Here is a 16,277-nt window from a genome sequence, read left to right on the forward strand (position 1 = left end):
GGTATCAAGCAAGCCACCCCCTCCCCATTTTTTAAAATTTACTCGAATTCGTTGGACTAAAGATTGAAACTCTTTACCCACAGCGATAATTTTGTTTTCTTCATCGCATAAATCGCTTACAAAAACAAACTTAACTTGATGTTTAAGAATTACCGGTAAAGTTGGCCTACTTTTACCAAGACAATAAATGCCTGCATTGTCTGTACCTGGAATACAGCCGGACATCTGAACTGCTTTTCTGATGGGAAGATCGGGAGTGGTTTTGACATGGCAATACGTGCTGTCCATATTGTTGAGGTTGGTCACGATAATACAAAGCTCCGTTTTTGCTTCCTTGTTACCCCCCTTGTAATCTCCCGTGTACAGCTGGTTGGGTAAAAAAAAATGTGTAATACTTCAAAACCTGTTCATAGCCGGGTGGCTTACGTATGGAGCTCATTTAGAACGGCTGGCACCCTGAAATTTGTTTCTGGGAGGGTACCTTATTGGCATAAATCCAAAATGGCCGCGACCGCAGCATCTATTTATTTATGCACATATTTTGCTGCATTTATTGGGCTAAATGATGCTATCATGGTTTACATCATGTAAATGCAATGTTAAAATATGGTTTTTGCGGTATATTTCTTTCAATTTTTTTTTGATAATCCATTGAGGCGCACTTGATTTTTATAGTATGCCGCTACCATAGTATAGTTTTCCCGGCCAATTTCCTGAAATGTTCATTCACTTCTGAAAATCGGTCATTCGTTTTCCTCTGAATTTGAATGCACGTCTTTAATCCTATTTCAATTCAATAAAAGTTCAATCGTTTTCAATGTCCGTGCATACGGATTGGCGTAACAGACGGCCAATTACGTTACCTGTGCATTCATTTATACGCAAGCATACCTTTTCGCGCAGAGTTCTGGAATACAATTTCGTGAATGTGCAATCAAAAGTACGTTTTTCTCATTCAAAATAGCAGATTACATCACAGAACTTTGAACTAAAAGTGAAATAGAATAGTCAATGTTTGAAATTGCCCTCTAAAAGCGAAAAAGAAGTCTTGTAAACGAATCTGAATGAACATAAACGTGCTGCTCAATCACTGAATTGATTGAACTAAAATGGAATCGAATGCTCTGGTAGCGAAAATGAAACGCGTGTTCAGAGCGATTCTCAAATTCAGACGAAATTGAATGACCGATTTTCAGAAGTGAATGAACATCTTAGGAAATTGGCCGGGAAAACCTATTTTATTCACATTACTAACTTGTTTCCTACTCAAAACTTCTACATTATGCTTTAAATTGTTTGAAGTTATCGTATTTTTTAGTCATTATCATCCTGTTTTTTAAGCGAAATTCTAAGTAATGATGTAGGTTTTTCCGTTTATGAAGACGGAATTTAAAACCTTTTAGGAGAAATGATTTCGATAAAAATGGAAAATAACAAGACAAAAATTGGGACAACCGTAGAATTTTAATTATTCCTTAAACTGAAATGCCCTCATCATAGAGACCGTCATACACTCTACAAAGTCTCGGGCCAGTTTTTACTCAGAATCTGGGTTCTATTTGGTCAGGTCTGACACTTTTCATGGTCAAAATTGACACTTTTCTGGGTCAAAATGACTCTTTTGCCCAGGTTTGCGGGTCATTCGGAGCCAGAGAAGTTCCATTTTGACACGGAAGAAAGACCCGGGACGTTTTGGTTCGTATCGTGTCTCAATTAGCACTGAAAAGTAAACAATGCTAACTAAATGTTCATATCTTACGAAAGCCCGTTAGTGCCATCGGATGTTTACATTGCTCTTTGCAAGTATGTGTTTGGTAAATCTTGTTTTTCGGATGTATATGTTTGGTGAATCTTGTTTTTCGGATGTATATGTTTGGTGAATCTTGTTTTTCGGATGTATATGTTTAGCAAGTCTTGTTTTTCGGATGTATATGTTTAGCAAGTCTTGTTTTTCGGATGTATATGTTTAGCAAGTCTTGTTTTTCGGATGTAAATGTTTAGCAAGTCTTGTTTTTTGGATGTATATGTTTAGCAAATCTTGTTTTTTGCAAGTATATGTTTGGCGAATCTTGTTTTTTGCATGTATATGTTTCCCGAGTCTTGTTTTTTGCAAGTATGATGTTTGGCAAGTCTTGTTTTTTGCAAGTATAAATTTGGCAAATCTTGTTTTTTTGCAAGTATGTTTCGCGAGTCTTGTTTTTGTGAAGTCTATTTTAAGTAACAGTCTTGTTTTTTTAGCAAGTATATGTTTGGCGAGTCTTGTTTTTTGTAAGTATATGTTTGGCGAGTCTTGTTTTTTGCAAGTATGTTTCGCAAGTCTTGTTTTAGTGAAGTCTATTTTTAGTAACAGTCTTGTTTTTTGCAAGTATATGTTTGGCGAGTCTTGTTTTTTGCAAGTATGTTTCGCGAGTGTTGTTTTTGTGAAGTCTATTTTTAGTAACAGTCTTGTTTTTTTGGAAGTATATGTTTGGCGAGTCTTTTTTTTTTGCAAGTATGTTTCGCAAGGCTTGTTTTTGTGAAGTCTATTTTTAGTAACAGTCTTGTTTTTTGTAAGTATATGTTTGGCGAGTCTTGTTTTTTGCAAGTATGTTTCGCAAGTCTTGTTTTAGTGAAGTCTATTTTTAGTAACAGTCTTGTTTTTTGCAAGTATATGTTTGGCGAGTCTTGTTTTTTGCAAGTATGTTTCGCGAGTGTTGTTTTTGTGAAGTCTATTTTTAGTAACAGTCTTGTTTTTTTGGAAGTATATGTTTGGCGAGTCTTTTTTTTTTGCAAGTATGTTTCGCAAGGCTTGTTTTTGTGAAGTCTATTTTTAGTAACAGTCTTGTATTTTGAAAGTATATGTTTAGCGAGTCTTGGGTTTGTTTTTTTAAACTATAGGCCTATATGTAGGGACCCGATCTGCTACTCCCCACACAAAATTGTTACAGCCCTATTTTTATTTTTGGAATAGTCCTACTAGCTTGTATCCGGTCACTTCGGCACCTTGGCAACTCGGCACCTGCCAACTCGGCACCTGCCAACTCGGCACCCACCAACTCGGCACCCACCAACTCGACACCTGTACAAAAACCAACTTGGCACCTAGCCGACTCGGCACTTGACCAACTTGGCACCTCCCCATGTGAAAAAAATCGAAATGTTTCTCAGTAATCAGTCCGCACATTACTGATTTTCATTGAGCTGGTAAATACGCTGTTACTAGTATACTAATAGCCTAATTGTTTTTATAATGGAACTGGCGATATCAGATTGCAACGTTCGTTGACAGTTCCTCCGATATTTTGAGTACGGGTAGAAAGCACTGTACGCTGGCCGTCACCGGTCAACGCTTGTCCTTCCAAGTCCACGGCAACGGTGCACTGCGCCTGGCCTGGCCGCACATCCACACCGGCCATCGCCACGGTGCACGGCCAGTGACAGTGCCGTGCTTGACCGCACATGCCCTCCGGCCATCGCCACCGCGCACGGCCGGTGACAAGTGCCACGCCTGGCCGCACAGCGCCAACATTTCCAGCCCCCCCCCAAAAAAAAATCGAGATGGGGTATTGGTTGTGAATAACGGCAAAACAGCATTTTGCTTTCGGGATGACAGGTGCCGAGTTGGTCAGGTGCCGAGTTGGAAGTTGTGAGAAAGAGGCAAAATTTGGGTGCCGAGTTGGCCAGGTGCCGAGTTGGCTGTGTGCCGACTGAATGCCGAGTTGGCAAGGTGCCGAGTTGGCAAGGTGCCGAGTTGCCAGGTGCCGAGTTGCCAAGGTGCCGAAGTGACCGGATACCGTACCATTATTACATGGACCACATGTTATGCAGCTACAAGTACAAGCTAGTAGGACTATTCCAAAAATAAAAATAGGGGTGCAACAATTTTGTGTGGGGAGTAGCAGATCGGGTCCCTACATATATACTATAAAAAAAAAAGACTCGCCAAACATATACTTGCAAAAAACAAGACTGTTACTAAAAATAGACTTCACAAAAACAAGACTTGCGAAACATACTTGCAAAAAACAAGACTCGCCAAACGTATACTTACAAAAAACAAGACTCGCCAAACATATACTTGCAAAAAACAAGACTGTTACTAAAAATAGACTTCACAAAAACAAGACTCGCGAAACATACTTGCAAAGAACAAGACTCGGGAAACATATACTTACAAAAAACAAGACTCGCCAAACATATACTTGCAAAAAAAAAAAGACTGTTACTAAAAATAGACTTCACAAAAACAAGACTCGCGAAACATACTTGGAAAAACAAGATTTGCCAAATTTATACTTGCAAAAAACAAGACTTGCCAAACATATACTTGCAAAAAACAAGACTCGGGAAACATATACATGCAAAATACAAGATTCGCCAAACATATACTTGCAAAAAACAAGATTTGCTAAACATATACATCCAAAAAACAATACTTGCTAAACATATACATCCGAAAAACAAGACTTGCTAAACATATACATCCGAAAAACAAGATCCACCAAACATATACATCCGAAAAACAAGATTCACCAAACATATACATCCGAAAAACAAGATTTACCAAACATATACTTGCAAAAGAGCAATGTAGGCCTATACATTCGATGGCACTAACGGGCTTTCGTAATATCTCCCCGATTCACGCAACAAATCAATCATACAAATTAGGCACTATACAGGGACATAACCTTCCCTCCATTCTCATCACACCTTTTGACCCACCTGCTTAAATGTCAGGTCCTTTTTGCCCGTCTTCTTTTTGAGTTGCAATCCGAACCAGTGGAAGATCTTCTTGCCGGGATGCCAACCGTAGTTCCTCAGCATGTTAGGAAGAAAGCTGAGTTTACCAAATCTGGCATCTGGAATCAAACCACAAACCATCATTCTGTACATTCGCTTGTATCCAATGCTCTATTGATGACATGATGATCACAAATATTAGCCCCCTCCTCCCCAGGCTCTGCCCACCCCTTCACCAGCCCCCCCCCCCCCGCCCTGCCCCGAAAATGCAACTCGGTTCCGCCTACTCACCAAGGAAGACTTTCGTGATATCTCCTCTCAGGAATTTCTCGATATCATGCGAGTCATATCCAACAGACGCCAGTGCAGCAACCATTGAACCGGCACTGGCCCCAGCAAAACGTTTGATGTTTCCCAGATAGCCAAGCTCCTCAAGGACCTGTGATACAAGGAGAAAGATTTTTTTTTTTAAACTAATTAAATTACTGCATTATAACCATATGCATTTTAATATTGAAATCCCAGAATCTATAACTTTTCCACTGCACGCCAGGGACACATTTCCAACGAAATCTGTCAGAGGATGTTTATTTGCGTAATAGTAGGTTTTCCCGGCCAATTTTCTGAAATGTTCATTCACTTCTAAAAACCAGTCTTTCATTTTTGTCTGAATTTGAATGCACGTCTTTAATCCCATTTCAATTCAACGAAAGTTCGATCGTTTTCAATGTCCGTGCATACTGATTTGAGTAACAGACGGCCAATTACGTTACATGTGCATTCATTTATACGCAAGCATACCTTTTCGCGCAGAGTTCTGGAATACAATTTCGTGAATGTGCAATCAAAAGTACGTTTTTCTCATTCAAAATAGCAGATTGCATCACAAAACATTTACTAAAAGTGAAATAGAATGGCCAATGTTTGAAATCGCCCTCTACAAGCGAAAAGGAAGTCTTGTAAACAATCTGAATGCGCAAAAACGAAAGGTTCTGCTCAATCACATAATTGATCGATTTGAAATGGAATCGAATGCTCTTGTAGCGAAAATGAAACGCGTGACGGTGTTCAGAGCGATTCTCAAATTCAGACGAAAGTGAATGACCGATTTTCAGCAGTGAAAGAACATTTTAGGAAATTGGCCGAGAAAACCTATATTAACACATAATCAGTGGCGTAGCCAGGATTTTTTTTCAGTGGGGGGGGGGGGGAGGGGGGCTGGCGCTGGGGGGGGGGGGGAGCTGGAACATTTCATGGGATGGGCGTCATGTAGATCAATGATAATTTTTTTAGAAACTCAAAATCTCAGTGGGGGGGGGGGCGACTAGGGGGGGGGGCGACAAGGTTTCATGGGGAGGGGCTGTCGCCTCCCCACGCCCCCCCCCCCCCGTGGCTACGCCACTGCACATAATCGAGTACACTGAACTTCGATTCGTAACTCACGCCGTGCTCGCGCTGCGACGAATTGTCTCTGTTTTTATCCCAGGCACCGCATACTAAAACAAACGCTAATGTAACGCACATATGGCACCAGATTATTCCTCATTTGCATACGTGTTCAAAAATCGTGCACATTAAAGATCCAATACCAGGGTGAGAGAGCAGGTAGTGATGGGCGCGTACTGTTCGACACCCTGGGGACGAGGTTGACTGAACTTTGACTTTAGCAGGCCTTGCAGAGAACTTGCACAGAGCGCCCTCATTGTGGACAGGTTTTTGTTATTTAAATCAGTGTCCAAAATGTTCAAAGAAACAAAAAAAAACACTATTCATAATATGGAAATTTTGCGTCGGGGTGATGATGTAAATCAAATTAGGTTTTATTGCCCCAAAAAACACTAAGTAATGATACACGTTCGCATTGTGCAACATTTTTTCTAAGTTATCACGCTTCGTATTAAGCACCTGTGGAAAATATTTAAGTTTCAAGATACTTAAAGCTAGAGGCTCCGTGCACAAGCACCCCATCAACGGCCATCATGCCTTGCGCAATGGACGCGCCGCGCCCATGGAGTCGAGGCTGGCGGGGATTAGTTTCGGAGACCATCGCAAGTTGAATTCGCCGACGTCGCCTGACGCTCACGCGAAGACGGGATGGGTTTGCATATTTATAGATAGAATATATTCTATATCTATGGCATATTCAGGAAATCGTGCGTACTTCACGCGTAGTACGCAGTACGGTACGCGCACGCTATGTGTCCCTTCCACACATAGATATAGAATAAAAAGACTCAGCCTCGACTCCAGGGGCGCGTGCTCAACCTCGTCCCCAGTGCTTACTTTATTTCCAACCTCGTTTCCAATAGTAAACCCTGGATAGGAAACTTTCTTCCTGTATCCTGATTCGATACCGCAATTGGCCAGTAAGGGATTTTTATCGTGTACTTGGTGTTATTATTCACAACGTGCAGTACGTGTTTTTGCGATCATTCGTCCACGCCTTCTCGAAAATACTAATTTCCTTTCCAGTTTGTTCATATTTATATGAAATGTGATACTGCATGTTGTCTCGATAAGACCGTAAAAGTTTAATTTTCAAAAATCGTGTTTTCGTAACTCACGCCGTGCTCGTGCTGCGACGAATTGACTCTGTTTTTGGCCCAGACACCGCATACAAAAACAAACGCTAATGTAAAGCATATCCAAGGCACCACACTATTCCTCATTTGCATTCGTGTGCAAAAATCTTGCACATGCAAATGATCCAATACCAGGGTGAGAGAGCAGGTAGTGATGGGCGCGTAGTGTTCGAATCTCTGGGGACGAGGTTGGCGCGTGCTCGTTCCTTACACTAACCCCTGTCTGTGATGATGACGTAAATGACGCTGAATGGCTATTCACAGCGTACTGCGCGGGCATTTCGATGATTGCACGCCGGGCGCGCCCATAATGCGCTCGCGCTCGCGTGCTTAGCTTTGCACGTAACGTCACGTATAAAAAAATAATTATGATTCAAAAGTCGCGATGCCTGTACGATATGGATTATGTCAGTCGCGTTTTTCGCTTATAAAAACCCTGTATCTGTGGTTGTAAAGGCACGAAAGGGGTACGTACATTTAATACAAATCTTTGCTAATTAACACAACGTCCAAACGTTGTGTTTGAAAGGATTGATTCTTCAAAATCACAACTTAAAGATGGCGTCGGCACGTAAAACGGATAAACTGCAGCCCTAATTATAATGTACCGTATTGGGTGCGTTCGATTAGCTTACACGTGTAAGTTTCCCTTACACGGGAGCGTTCGTTTAGCCATCACGTGATTCTCGTGTCTGCTCCGGTGTCATACACCAGTACCCGAGCTGGCGAGCGGGTCTCTGGTGGAAGTCACGGTGTAATGACGTAACGGGCTAGCCCGACTTCGCAAAAATTAAACAGGGCGGGCAGAATTCGCCGCGACGTAAGTACAACTACAGTACAAACATGACAAATGTACAGATTATGACGCAAATGGAAAGAAAAGTTTATTTATCAGACAAAATAAATTGGAAACTATGTGCAAGTTGTATGGTCCGTTTATTTTCAGGGACGGAACCCGACGGTTGGCTGCTATAGCTAGGCCAATGTCGTACCGAAAGCAGTCGAAAATCGCGGTACGGCACTAGCCGGCCATGGACTGGTCATGGCCGGATGGCTGCCGTAACAATAGCGATGGTTAAAAAAAAAAAGGAGTCTGAAAATGCACTTCACTCTCCATGATATAAATAAGTGGTGTCTGAATAGTATGATACTACGTTCTTTGCGATGGTTCAGTATATATAGGCCTCAATTATTATTTTGTTAATAACAGGGCCGGGCTTCGAAGAAAAAGGAGTTAGCCTAACATTAATTCAAATTTTAGTGACTATTATTACGGCAGCCGTAATGCAGTTTTCAACTACTGTCGTACTATGGGCGGCCATTAGGGCAAAAAAGTTTAGCAAAAATAAAATAAATAAAATGCAAAAAAAAATGAACAATAACGTACAATTAACAATGAAAATGTAGGACAACAAAACAAAATTGAAACGTAAAAAAAAAAAATAAATAAAATAACAAATAAAACATTCGTGTTAAATGTACAATAAAACACAAATTAAACTAAACCCAACATTACCGTAAGCCCCGCGAAGAAAGTAAACCCCAAAATTACTGTAAGTATCGCCACGAATGTAGACCCCAAAATTACTGTAAGCCCCGCGACGAATGTATACCCCAATATTACTGTAAGTCCCGGCCGCAACGAATGTATACCCCAAAATTACTGTAGTAGTCCCGCGACGAATGTAAACCCCCAAATTACTGTAAGCCCCGCGACGAATGTATATATCCCAAAATTACTGTAAGTCCCGCGTCGAATGTATACCCCAATATTACTGTAAGTCCCGGCCGCGACGAATGTATACCCCAAAATTACTGTAGTAGTCCCGCGACGAATGTAAACCCCAAAATTACTATAAGTCCTGCGACAAAATTGTAAACCCCAAAATTACTTAAAGCGGGGTACCAGTCTACATGGACTGGTATACAACAACCCATCACTGCTGCGTGGCCGCGCTACATAGACTGTACACGTGCAACTTTTGCGTTTATTTGGAGGGGGCGTTATCATACACGAAGCCACTCTGTTACATGTCAAGTCGGATGGAGGGGAATTTCTTTGGGGGGGGGGGCAGCCACCATGATCAATAAATTTTGTCAGATTGGGCATTTTTTTCTTTTTTTGAGAAGTGATTTATAGCTGAGAACATAGCAAGGATGGATCGATATGTGCAGGCTAAGTTCAGGGAATAATTTTTATTGTTGGAAAATTCCAAGAAAATTTGCCAATTTGCCGCCGTGAAGTACTATTTAAAGGGGAATAAAATTGGGTTTTGGGTTTTGTTATAATCATCAGCAGGACTGTTGCTCATTCTTTTGTACTTTTTGGGCTAGGAGTCAAATGATCAGAGGACCGAAGGCTCTGCGAACATTTTTGATAGAGAATATTTCTGTTGATTTACATTGGTATAGATACCAGTGTTGTTTAATGAGCTGCCCAGAGTGCCTGCCTTAATTGCGACGTCACATAAAAAAAATGGGTTCTATTTTTATGGGGGGGGGGGGGGTGAGGGGGGCGGGCCTCCGTTGCCCCCCCCCAAAAAAAAAATCCGCCCTTGGAGGGATGGGGGTAGTACCCCCCCCCCCCCATTTTTGACCAAGGGGGATGGACTATTGGATCACATCCCCAAACCCCTTGCCCACGTGGTGAGAAGACAAAAAAGGGCAGATTTTGAGATATTTTAAACTTCCCTACAATTAAAATGTATTCAATAGAGTACTGAAAAAGGAAGAAAAAGTACAACAGCTTTAAATGCGCCTTTTGATGTAAGGTCAAGGGGCGTAGGTATACATGATGTACATCTGTTTAACTCCCCCTGGTGTCATTGTGTGGTGTCCAGCATGCAAGACCCCCCCCCCCCCCCCCCCCCCCCCGCCTTCGAATTTTCAGGGCCGTGCAATTTTTTATTAGTTTAGTCATACCCAGTCCCCAGAACAGATTTCCGCCACTGCCAGTGTGTTTCGAGAAGGGCCCGTTTGCCGGGTGCTTTTTTTGTGGGTACTACAAATAGACAAGTGGCATCTTTTTATCGGTTAATTTCTCTTAACGTTCACGAGATCTCGCCTTTTTGATTGAGGAAGAAGGGTTAAATCTTCTTTGTTGCATTCGCGTTTTTCAAATTTGTCTCTGAAATACGCTCTAGGCATTATGTACCTACACTGGTACCGATATCCATACCATATAGCCATGCTGGTCGCAAGATAAAGTCAAAAATGTTCATCAGTTCGCAGAGCCTTCGGTCCTCAGATCATTTGACTCCTTTCCCAAAAAGTAAAAAGAAAGAGGACCGTTGAAAAGTAGAGCTCTAAATGTTTCTTGTTTTATTGCTTTGTTTTCTTTCAGATTCAGTGTAAGAAACTTGTTTTATGAAACATCATGAAGAGCTGCTTCAGGTAAACACTTATTAATCTTCATTTTTTTGAAAAAAGGTACATCTTTGTATTTTGAGTCATTTTTGCCCCAAAACAAGCAAATATTTTACCACATGACTTGAAATACATTTTTACCAGTGTTGTAGTCGAGTACTTTTTTCCGAGTACCGAGTACTGCCGAGTACTTGCGTTGCCGAGTATGAGTACTTGAACTTCCGAGTACTTCTATTTCCAAATACAGCCATAGGGCAATACAGACTTACTCACGGGTTGCTGTTAAAAGTGTTTGTCCAGACGTGCACAGAGGAAAATCAGGAAACTTCGAGTACTCCACAAACGCAGCCAATCCACCATTTCAAACTGTAAGTATCGATAAGATAAGGCCGCTATTCGAGTACGAGTACTTTGATGATCGAGTACAATTTTGACATGTCAAGTACGAGCACTTTGCTGCCCGAGTACGAGTACCGTCATTTCGAGTACGAGTACTTTGACATGCGAGTACCAGTTCAAGTACACTTAAAAAAGTACTCGAGTACGAGTACGAGTACCGAGCAAGAGTACTACAACACTGGTTTTTACAAAAAATCCAAAGAATCCAAATATATGTCACATTAGAACATCAATCACGTTGGACCTTTTCAAGTTTTCATAATCAACAGTAATTTTTTTTTTCCACAGGAAATCTAAGTAGACTCTCTCTTAAAATCAGAAGGTGCTCTGTCACCCGCAATAGTACCTTGTGCTACAGATACTTGCATTTTAAATTTGGAGCGATTTTGGCTCTTTACGAATTGATTTTCTTGTCAATATCTCTAAATAGGATAAATGGTTGGAAAATAACTGATAGTCAACTGACATTTAATATTCTGCTTAGAATTTGCATAATTTAGAATTTTTTTTATCTTACCATTAATGATACATGACATGTGGTCCATAATTATCTATACATTCAGTTTTAAAAAAATGTGTCCAGTTGGTTGTTTTAGTGCATGAAAGTGAATTTTAGTCAATGTGATTTTATGACCCTTGCATCGCTTGTAATTTCCTCGATTTCAGGATAACAACCACGTCGTCTGCTACCACACATGAATGATGGGATGGTGAACCATGACAACTGATCAAAATAATGGCAAGGTATGAAGGCAGACTGCAAGAGTCAAAGTAAAGAAGCCGGTGTGAAAACTAAAATTGAAAAAGAAATTGGCATTCCAGCAGAAAACTGCGAGGATAAACTGAAAAGCTTAAAGAGATCTGTAGTAATCATTGTTTTTCTCTTTGTATGAAAGGCATTCCATTTGAAGCAAGATCAATTGTGATATTTTGTAGTAAAAGGCGCTCCATGAACAGAGTCACTTGAAAGGTCAAATAGAGCATGTTTGCATTGCACCCCAAGTATGTGCAGTTGTGTAGCTTAAATGGTCTGACAAAATGTTAAAGTTATTACACAGTCGAGGTTCTAATAGAAGCCATCCAGAAAACAGTCTCTGAACCGAGGTGAATGTTCACAACAAATTGTCAGTAAATTATTCTTTTCCCACAATTGCATTGTAAAACATAGTCATATTCCTTTAATCCCTGAGAAATATCACCTATTTCCTCTTTTTTATTTTTGCAGATTTCAAGAGACATCTCGTCTATTGGAGGTGTTCAAGGAAACGAAGCCCTCACCGGTGAAAAAGAAAGCGGTCAAGAGTCAAAAGAGGTCCAGCCTGTTACTCCTGTTGAGTTGAGTCATTAAGTCAAGAAGGTCGAGTTGAGTCAAATTCATGTTCGAGTCAATTTGATTTTCTGAAATTTCAACACCTTATAATAAATGTATAAATAATTGTTGACTGGAAGAACATACACAAGACACCCATTTATTATGAAGATCCAAAGACGTGAGTCCCATCCATGTCAATACAATGTATGTGCATTTTTTCTCCTAAGCCCTCGAACACACAATACAATGTTTGTTCAGATATTTTGTAAATAATGTGTTCATATATTAAAGAAGTATTTATTTGTCGGCTATATACACTTATCTTTAAAAAGTTGCTTTTTTTGTTTTCCCTGAACAGAAAATGTACTTATTGTTTTTTATGAATAAAGGAGGTATTAATTACTAATAAATGGATCTTTATCATGTACCGACATAATCTTGTAAGCACTAAATAAGTTTAGAGTTTCAAAAGCAATGAAAACTGAAATAATAGTTATAATCCATGGATGATACACAGACAATTTTTTTATTTTCAATTTCGAGAAGCACGATATGCAAGAAAAAACGTTTTTCAAGTTATGAAATATCCAATGATTGTAGATTGAAGCAATAAGTTATATACATTTGTACTTAAAAAGGCAAATGGAAGTTTTTTTTCTTCTAAATGTATTTCTTGAAAGTGTGTCAATAAATAAAAAAAAACACTGTGGCAATATTTGTGACGGCTTTTGTCTGCAATTTGTTGTCATGGACTCGACTCTCGAAATTAAGGCCTAAGTTCAATTTATCAATAACAAGCTTATGAAATGAACTTCTTTCAAGCCGAAAATGCCTCAACTTTTGGAACGAATTCCAAACGATTTAGGATGAAATTTACGTTTACATCGGTCTTTATGACATACTTGTCGATAATTTAGAGCAAATCTATTGATTCTCTCATTAATTTATCGTATTGCAATGATCTACAGCTAATTAAATTAGCCGGATCGCCGCATCTCTATTTTCCCGGTGAGCAGACGACGCTGTGTGTACATTCACATTTGGCCCCGCCCCTTAACACCTTTGACCTTCATTTCCCCAGCATGCCATAGGCGAATACACCGCAGCGTTTGATTAGCCTCATTGCGTGGCTTTCCCTGGGTGTAACCCCGCGTATACACGTGTAAGCTAATCGAACGCACCCTATGCTTCCACAGCAGCCTCGACACCATGGGCGCGTACGTTCGCGTTTCTTCACTCATGATCGCGCAGTGCATGATGGGAAACAACGTTGCGCAGCAAGATCTCATGGGGAACAAGGTTGCGTCAACAGAGCTCTCAAAAGAGGTAAAAGTGCACCCTCTTTTATTGGCGCACGGAGCCTATAAAAAAAAATGTAAACAAAACTTATAGCAAACTTTTACAAACTTATAGCAAAAAAGTGTTCAGATTTGTGTTTACTCGCTAAACACATCTTTTAGCAACATTTTAGGCAACATTTGTCCAAATGCCTCAAATTTAAAACATGGTCCCTTGGTCATTTTGACCTCTCTTGGAAGATCAAGACAACTCATAACCCTGTCAAAAATATCAGATTTGGACGTTTGATGTCTCATTTTAAAATGGAAAGGCGTATCTTTCAAACCAAACCTATATTTTTTATGTTGGTTACACATTCTACATCTGGCATTCAGTTTATTTGTTTGCATTTTTTTGATACACACTGTACAGTCCGTTCATCAAATGCAATCTGTGCATTTTGTTCGTGTGAAGCGACAAAAGTGTTCAAATTCTAAAGAAGGGTGCTAAACAACTACCCTGATAAAGTTTCTGCTCAGTGAACGTTGTATATTCCGGAAAAAAAAACAATATTCTAGGATCTCGATTTCAAATCCAAAGTTGCCGAGTCACAGCGGTCTCACAGCCTCGACTCCATGGGCGCGTGTGCGTTCCTTTATTAACCCCTGGCCGTGATGTACACGTAAACGACGCTGACTGGCAAGTCAGAGCGTACTGGGCGCGCATATCGAAGATTGCAGGCCGGGCGGCGAATATTTTATTTACACAATAGTACAGGGTAACCTTTTTTCAGGCGACTTGAATCAAGGTTACCTGGCGCTCTACAATCCTGTAACCTTTTACCTACACGCGCGCGCGTATACTATCACAAAGCTTCGTTAATAGGCATGCTGGCTAATGATCAGACGACCCGGGTTCAGATTTTGCTTTTTTTTCCCAAAAATTTCAAGTTTTATCTTAGAAACGTTATTTTTCAGTCGGATACTACTTGTATAGCAGCAATTTTCTTTTTCTATTCTGATCCGAGGCTCTGGAGGATTTTTAAAAAAAAAAGGGAAATAAAGTCCGAAATTCGTACCAAGTTGAAAAATAGTAGCCTCCACTCAAGCTGGTTATAAAAACCATGCTCCATAGGAAAGCGCAACAAAGTTCCCCAGATAGTTGTGTAAAAAAAAATATCGCGGCCGGGCGCGCCCATAATGCGCGCGCTTCGCCAAATAAAAAAACGAACTACTCACGGAAATTTCTAACGTCTCGTTGGAAAGACCTTCCGAAAATGACAGCTTGCCAGAAAGAATAATTTCACAGGAAGTTTAGTCCCCTTACTATCTTCCAACCAAGCATGTTTTTTTTCCAACAATAACTACGTCAGTTACTTTTTGGAGAGCTGCAAATGATGAACTCAGTTGCGTATCCGGGGGGGGGGGGGGGGGGGGCGGAGGGGGCAATATGTCTGCATTTCGGCGCGGATATGTGGTTGCCCACCCCCCCCCCCCCATCCAAAACTGGATACGCTACTGGATGGACTCCTGCTAAGCAAGATTCCCTAAAGGAACATCGAGGCAAGCCAACTGAGTCGAGTAGAATCTAATCGCCATTATATAGTCTTGATTCATCATCAATTATTCATAAACCGCTAAGAGGCATTTTAATTGTGGATAACTCAAAAACATTATTAATGAACTTACGAAGATTCAGTTCAATAAAATGTGAATGATCATACAATGTAAAGAGCACAAAAAAAGCCCTTTTTGTTCGATGGTACAACAATACATGAGGTTTTGAGCAGTAAGGTAATCCCTTTTCACATACATGTAATTGATTAGAGAAATGTTTAAAATGTCATAACGTCACCATACTTGGGTACAAGCTCAGAAGTTGTACACAGACATTATTAAGGTATTTTTGTAACCCAATTTGAAATTTGTGTCACTCTCAAACTCATTTTACCAACACAGGTATTTGCACAAAAGACTATAACCATGCAATGGTAAACACATGCATGGGTAAAAACACTGGTGTGAGGATACTGAATTCTACACTTTTTGTGTATTTTACAAAAAAGTACTTAAACACTCACCCGAATGGCTCCGACTGCTGCCAATCCCTTGTTGCCTCCGCCCTCAAACGCGATGTTCTCGAAGTCGAACTTATACCCGGCCAATTCCTCTTTCTGTTCTGACGTGAGAATCTCCCGGTTCGTTGGCTTGCCACTGCGGGTCGACTCGACACGAAGACGCCCGTCGTCCTCTTGTCTTGCATGGGGCGAGTACGAATTCACTCTGGATCTTATCATCATGGTGCAGTTGGTGTCTGTGTGCGTGAATGTTATTCTCCGACTGTATTTAAGTGTTAGCGGCACGCACACAAAATATCGAAAACACTGACAAACGAAAATGACGAGTTGCCAAATTGAAGTCGAAAAATCCGGGTTCAACACAAAGCAAACACAATGCCATACCCTGGTTGAAGGCCGAAATACTGCAGTTTTCGGACCAGAAAGCCAACGGACCAGAATTTCTGCGCATTGTGGTATTGCGTCCGATTGATTCATCCGGGTTTTACAAAAAGAGGGAGGAACACAATGTACCTATTCACTGTACCTTGTCCTGGGGGAA

General features: G+C 40.6%; 1 protein-coding gene and 1 long non-coding RNA gene across 2 annotated transcripts in view; one reads left to right on the top strand and one right to left on the bottom strand.

Moving 5' to 3' along the window:
- The window catches only part of LOC119745681, a 42,895-nt gene extending 26,829 nt beyond the window's left edge, over nucleotides 1–16,066 (bottom strand). Inside the window, exons 1-4 of the mRNA XM_038222215.1 lie at nucleotides 15,740–16,066; nucleotides 5,014–5,161; nucleotides 4,705–4,841; nucleotides 207–366 (exon numbers count right to left, since the gene is read on the bottom strand). Coding sequence (XP_038078143.1) covers nucleotides 207–366; nucleotides 4,705–4,841; nucleotides 5,014–5,161; nucleotides 15,740–15,958 — 664 coding nt within the window. The 5' untranslated portion in view covers nucleotides 15,959–16,066. The remainder of the gene's footprint in view (nucleotides 1–206; nucleotides 367–4,704; nucleotides 4,842–5,013; nucleotides 5,162–15,739) is intronic.
- LOC119745682 lies at nucleotides 7,958–12,693 on the top strand. The gene is made up of 4 exons (XR_005273649.1): nucleotides 7,958–8,124; nucleotides 10,648–10,697; nucleotides 11,736–11,813; nucleotides 12,295–12,693. It is a non-coding gene; the product is annotated as an uncharacterized LOC119745682 (long non-coding RNA).
- Nucleotides 16,067–16,277: the final 211 nt, after the last annotated feature.

This window comes from Patiria miniata, unplaced genomic scaffold, assembly GCF_015706575.1.
Source record: "Patiria miniata isolate m_02_andy unplaced genomic scaffold, ASM1570657v1 HiC_scaffold_7, whole genome shotgun sequence".
NCBI lineage: Eukaryota > Metazoa > Echinodermata > Asteroidea > Valvatida > Asterinidae > Patiria > Patiria miniata.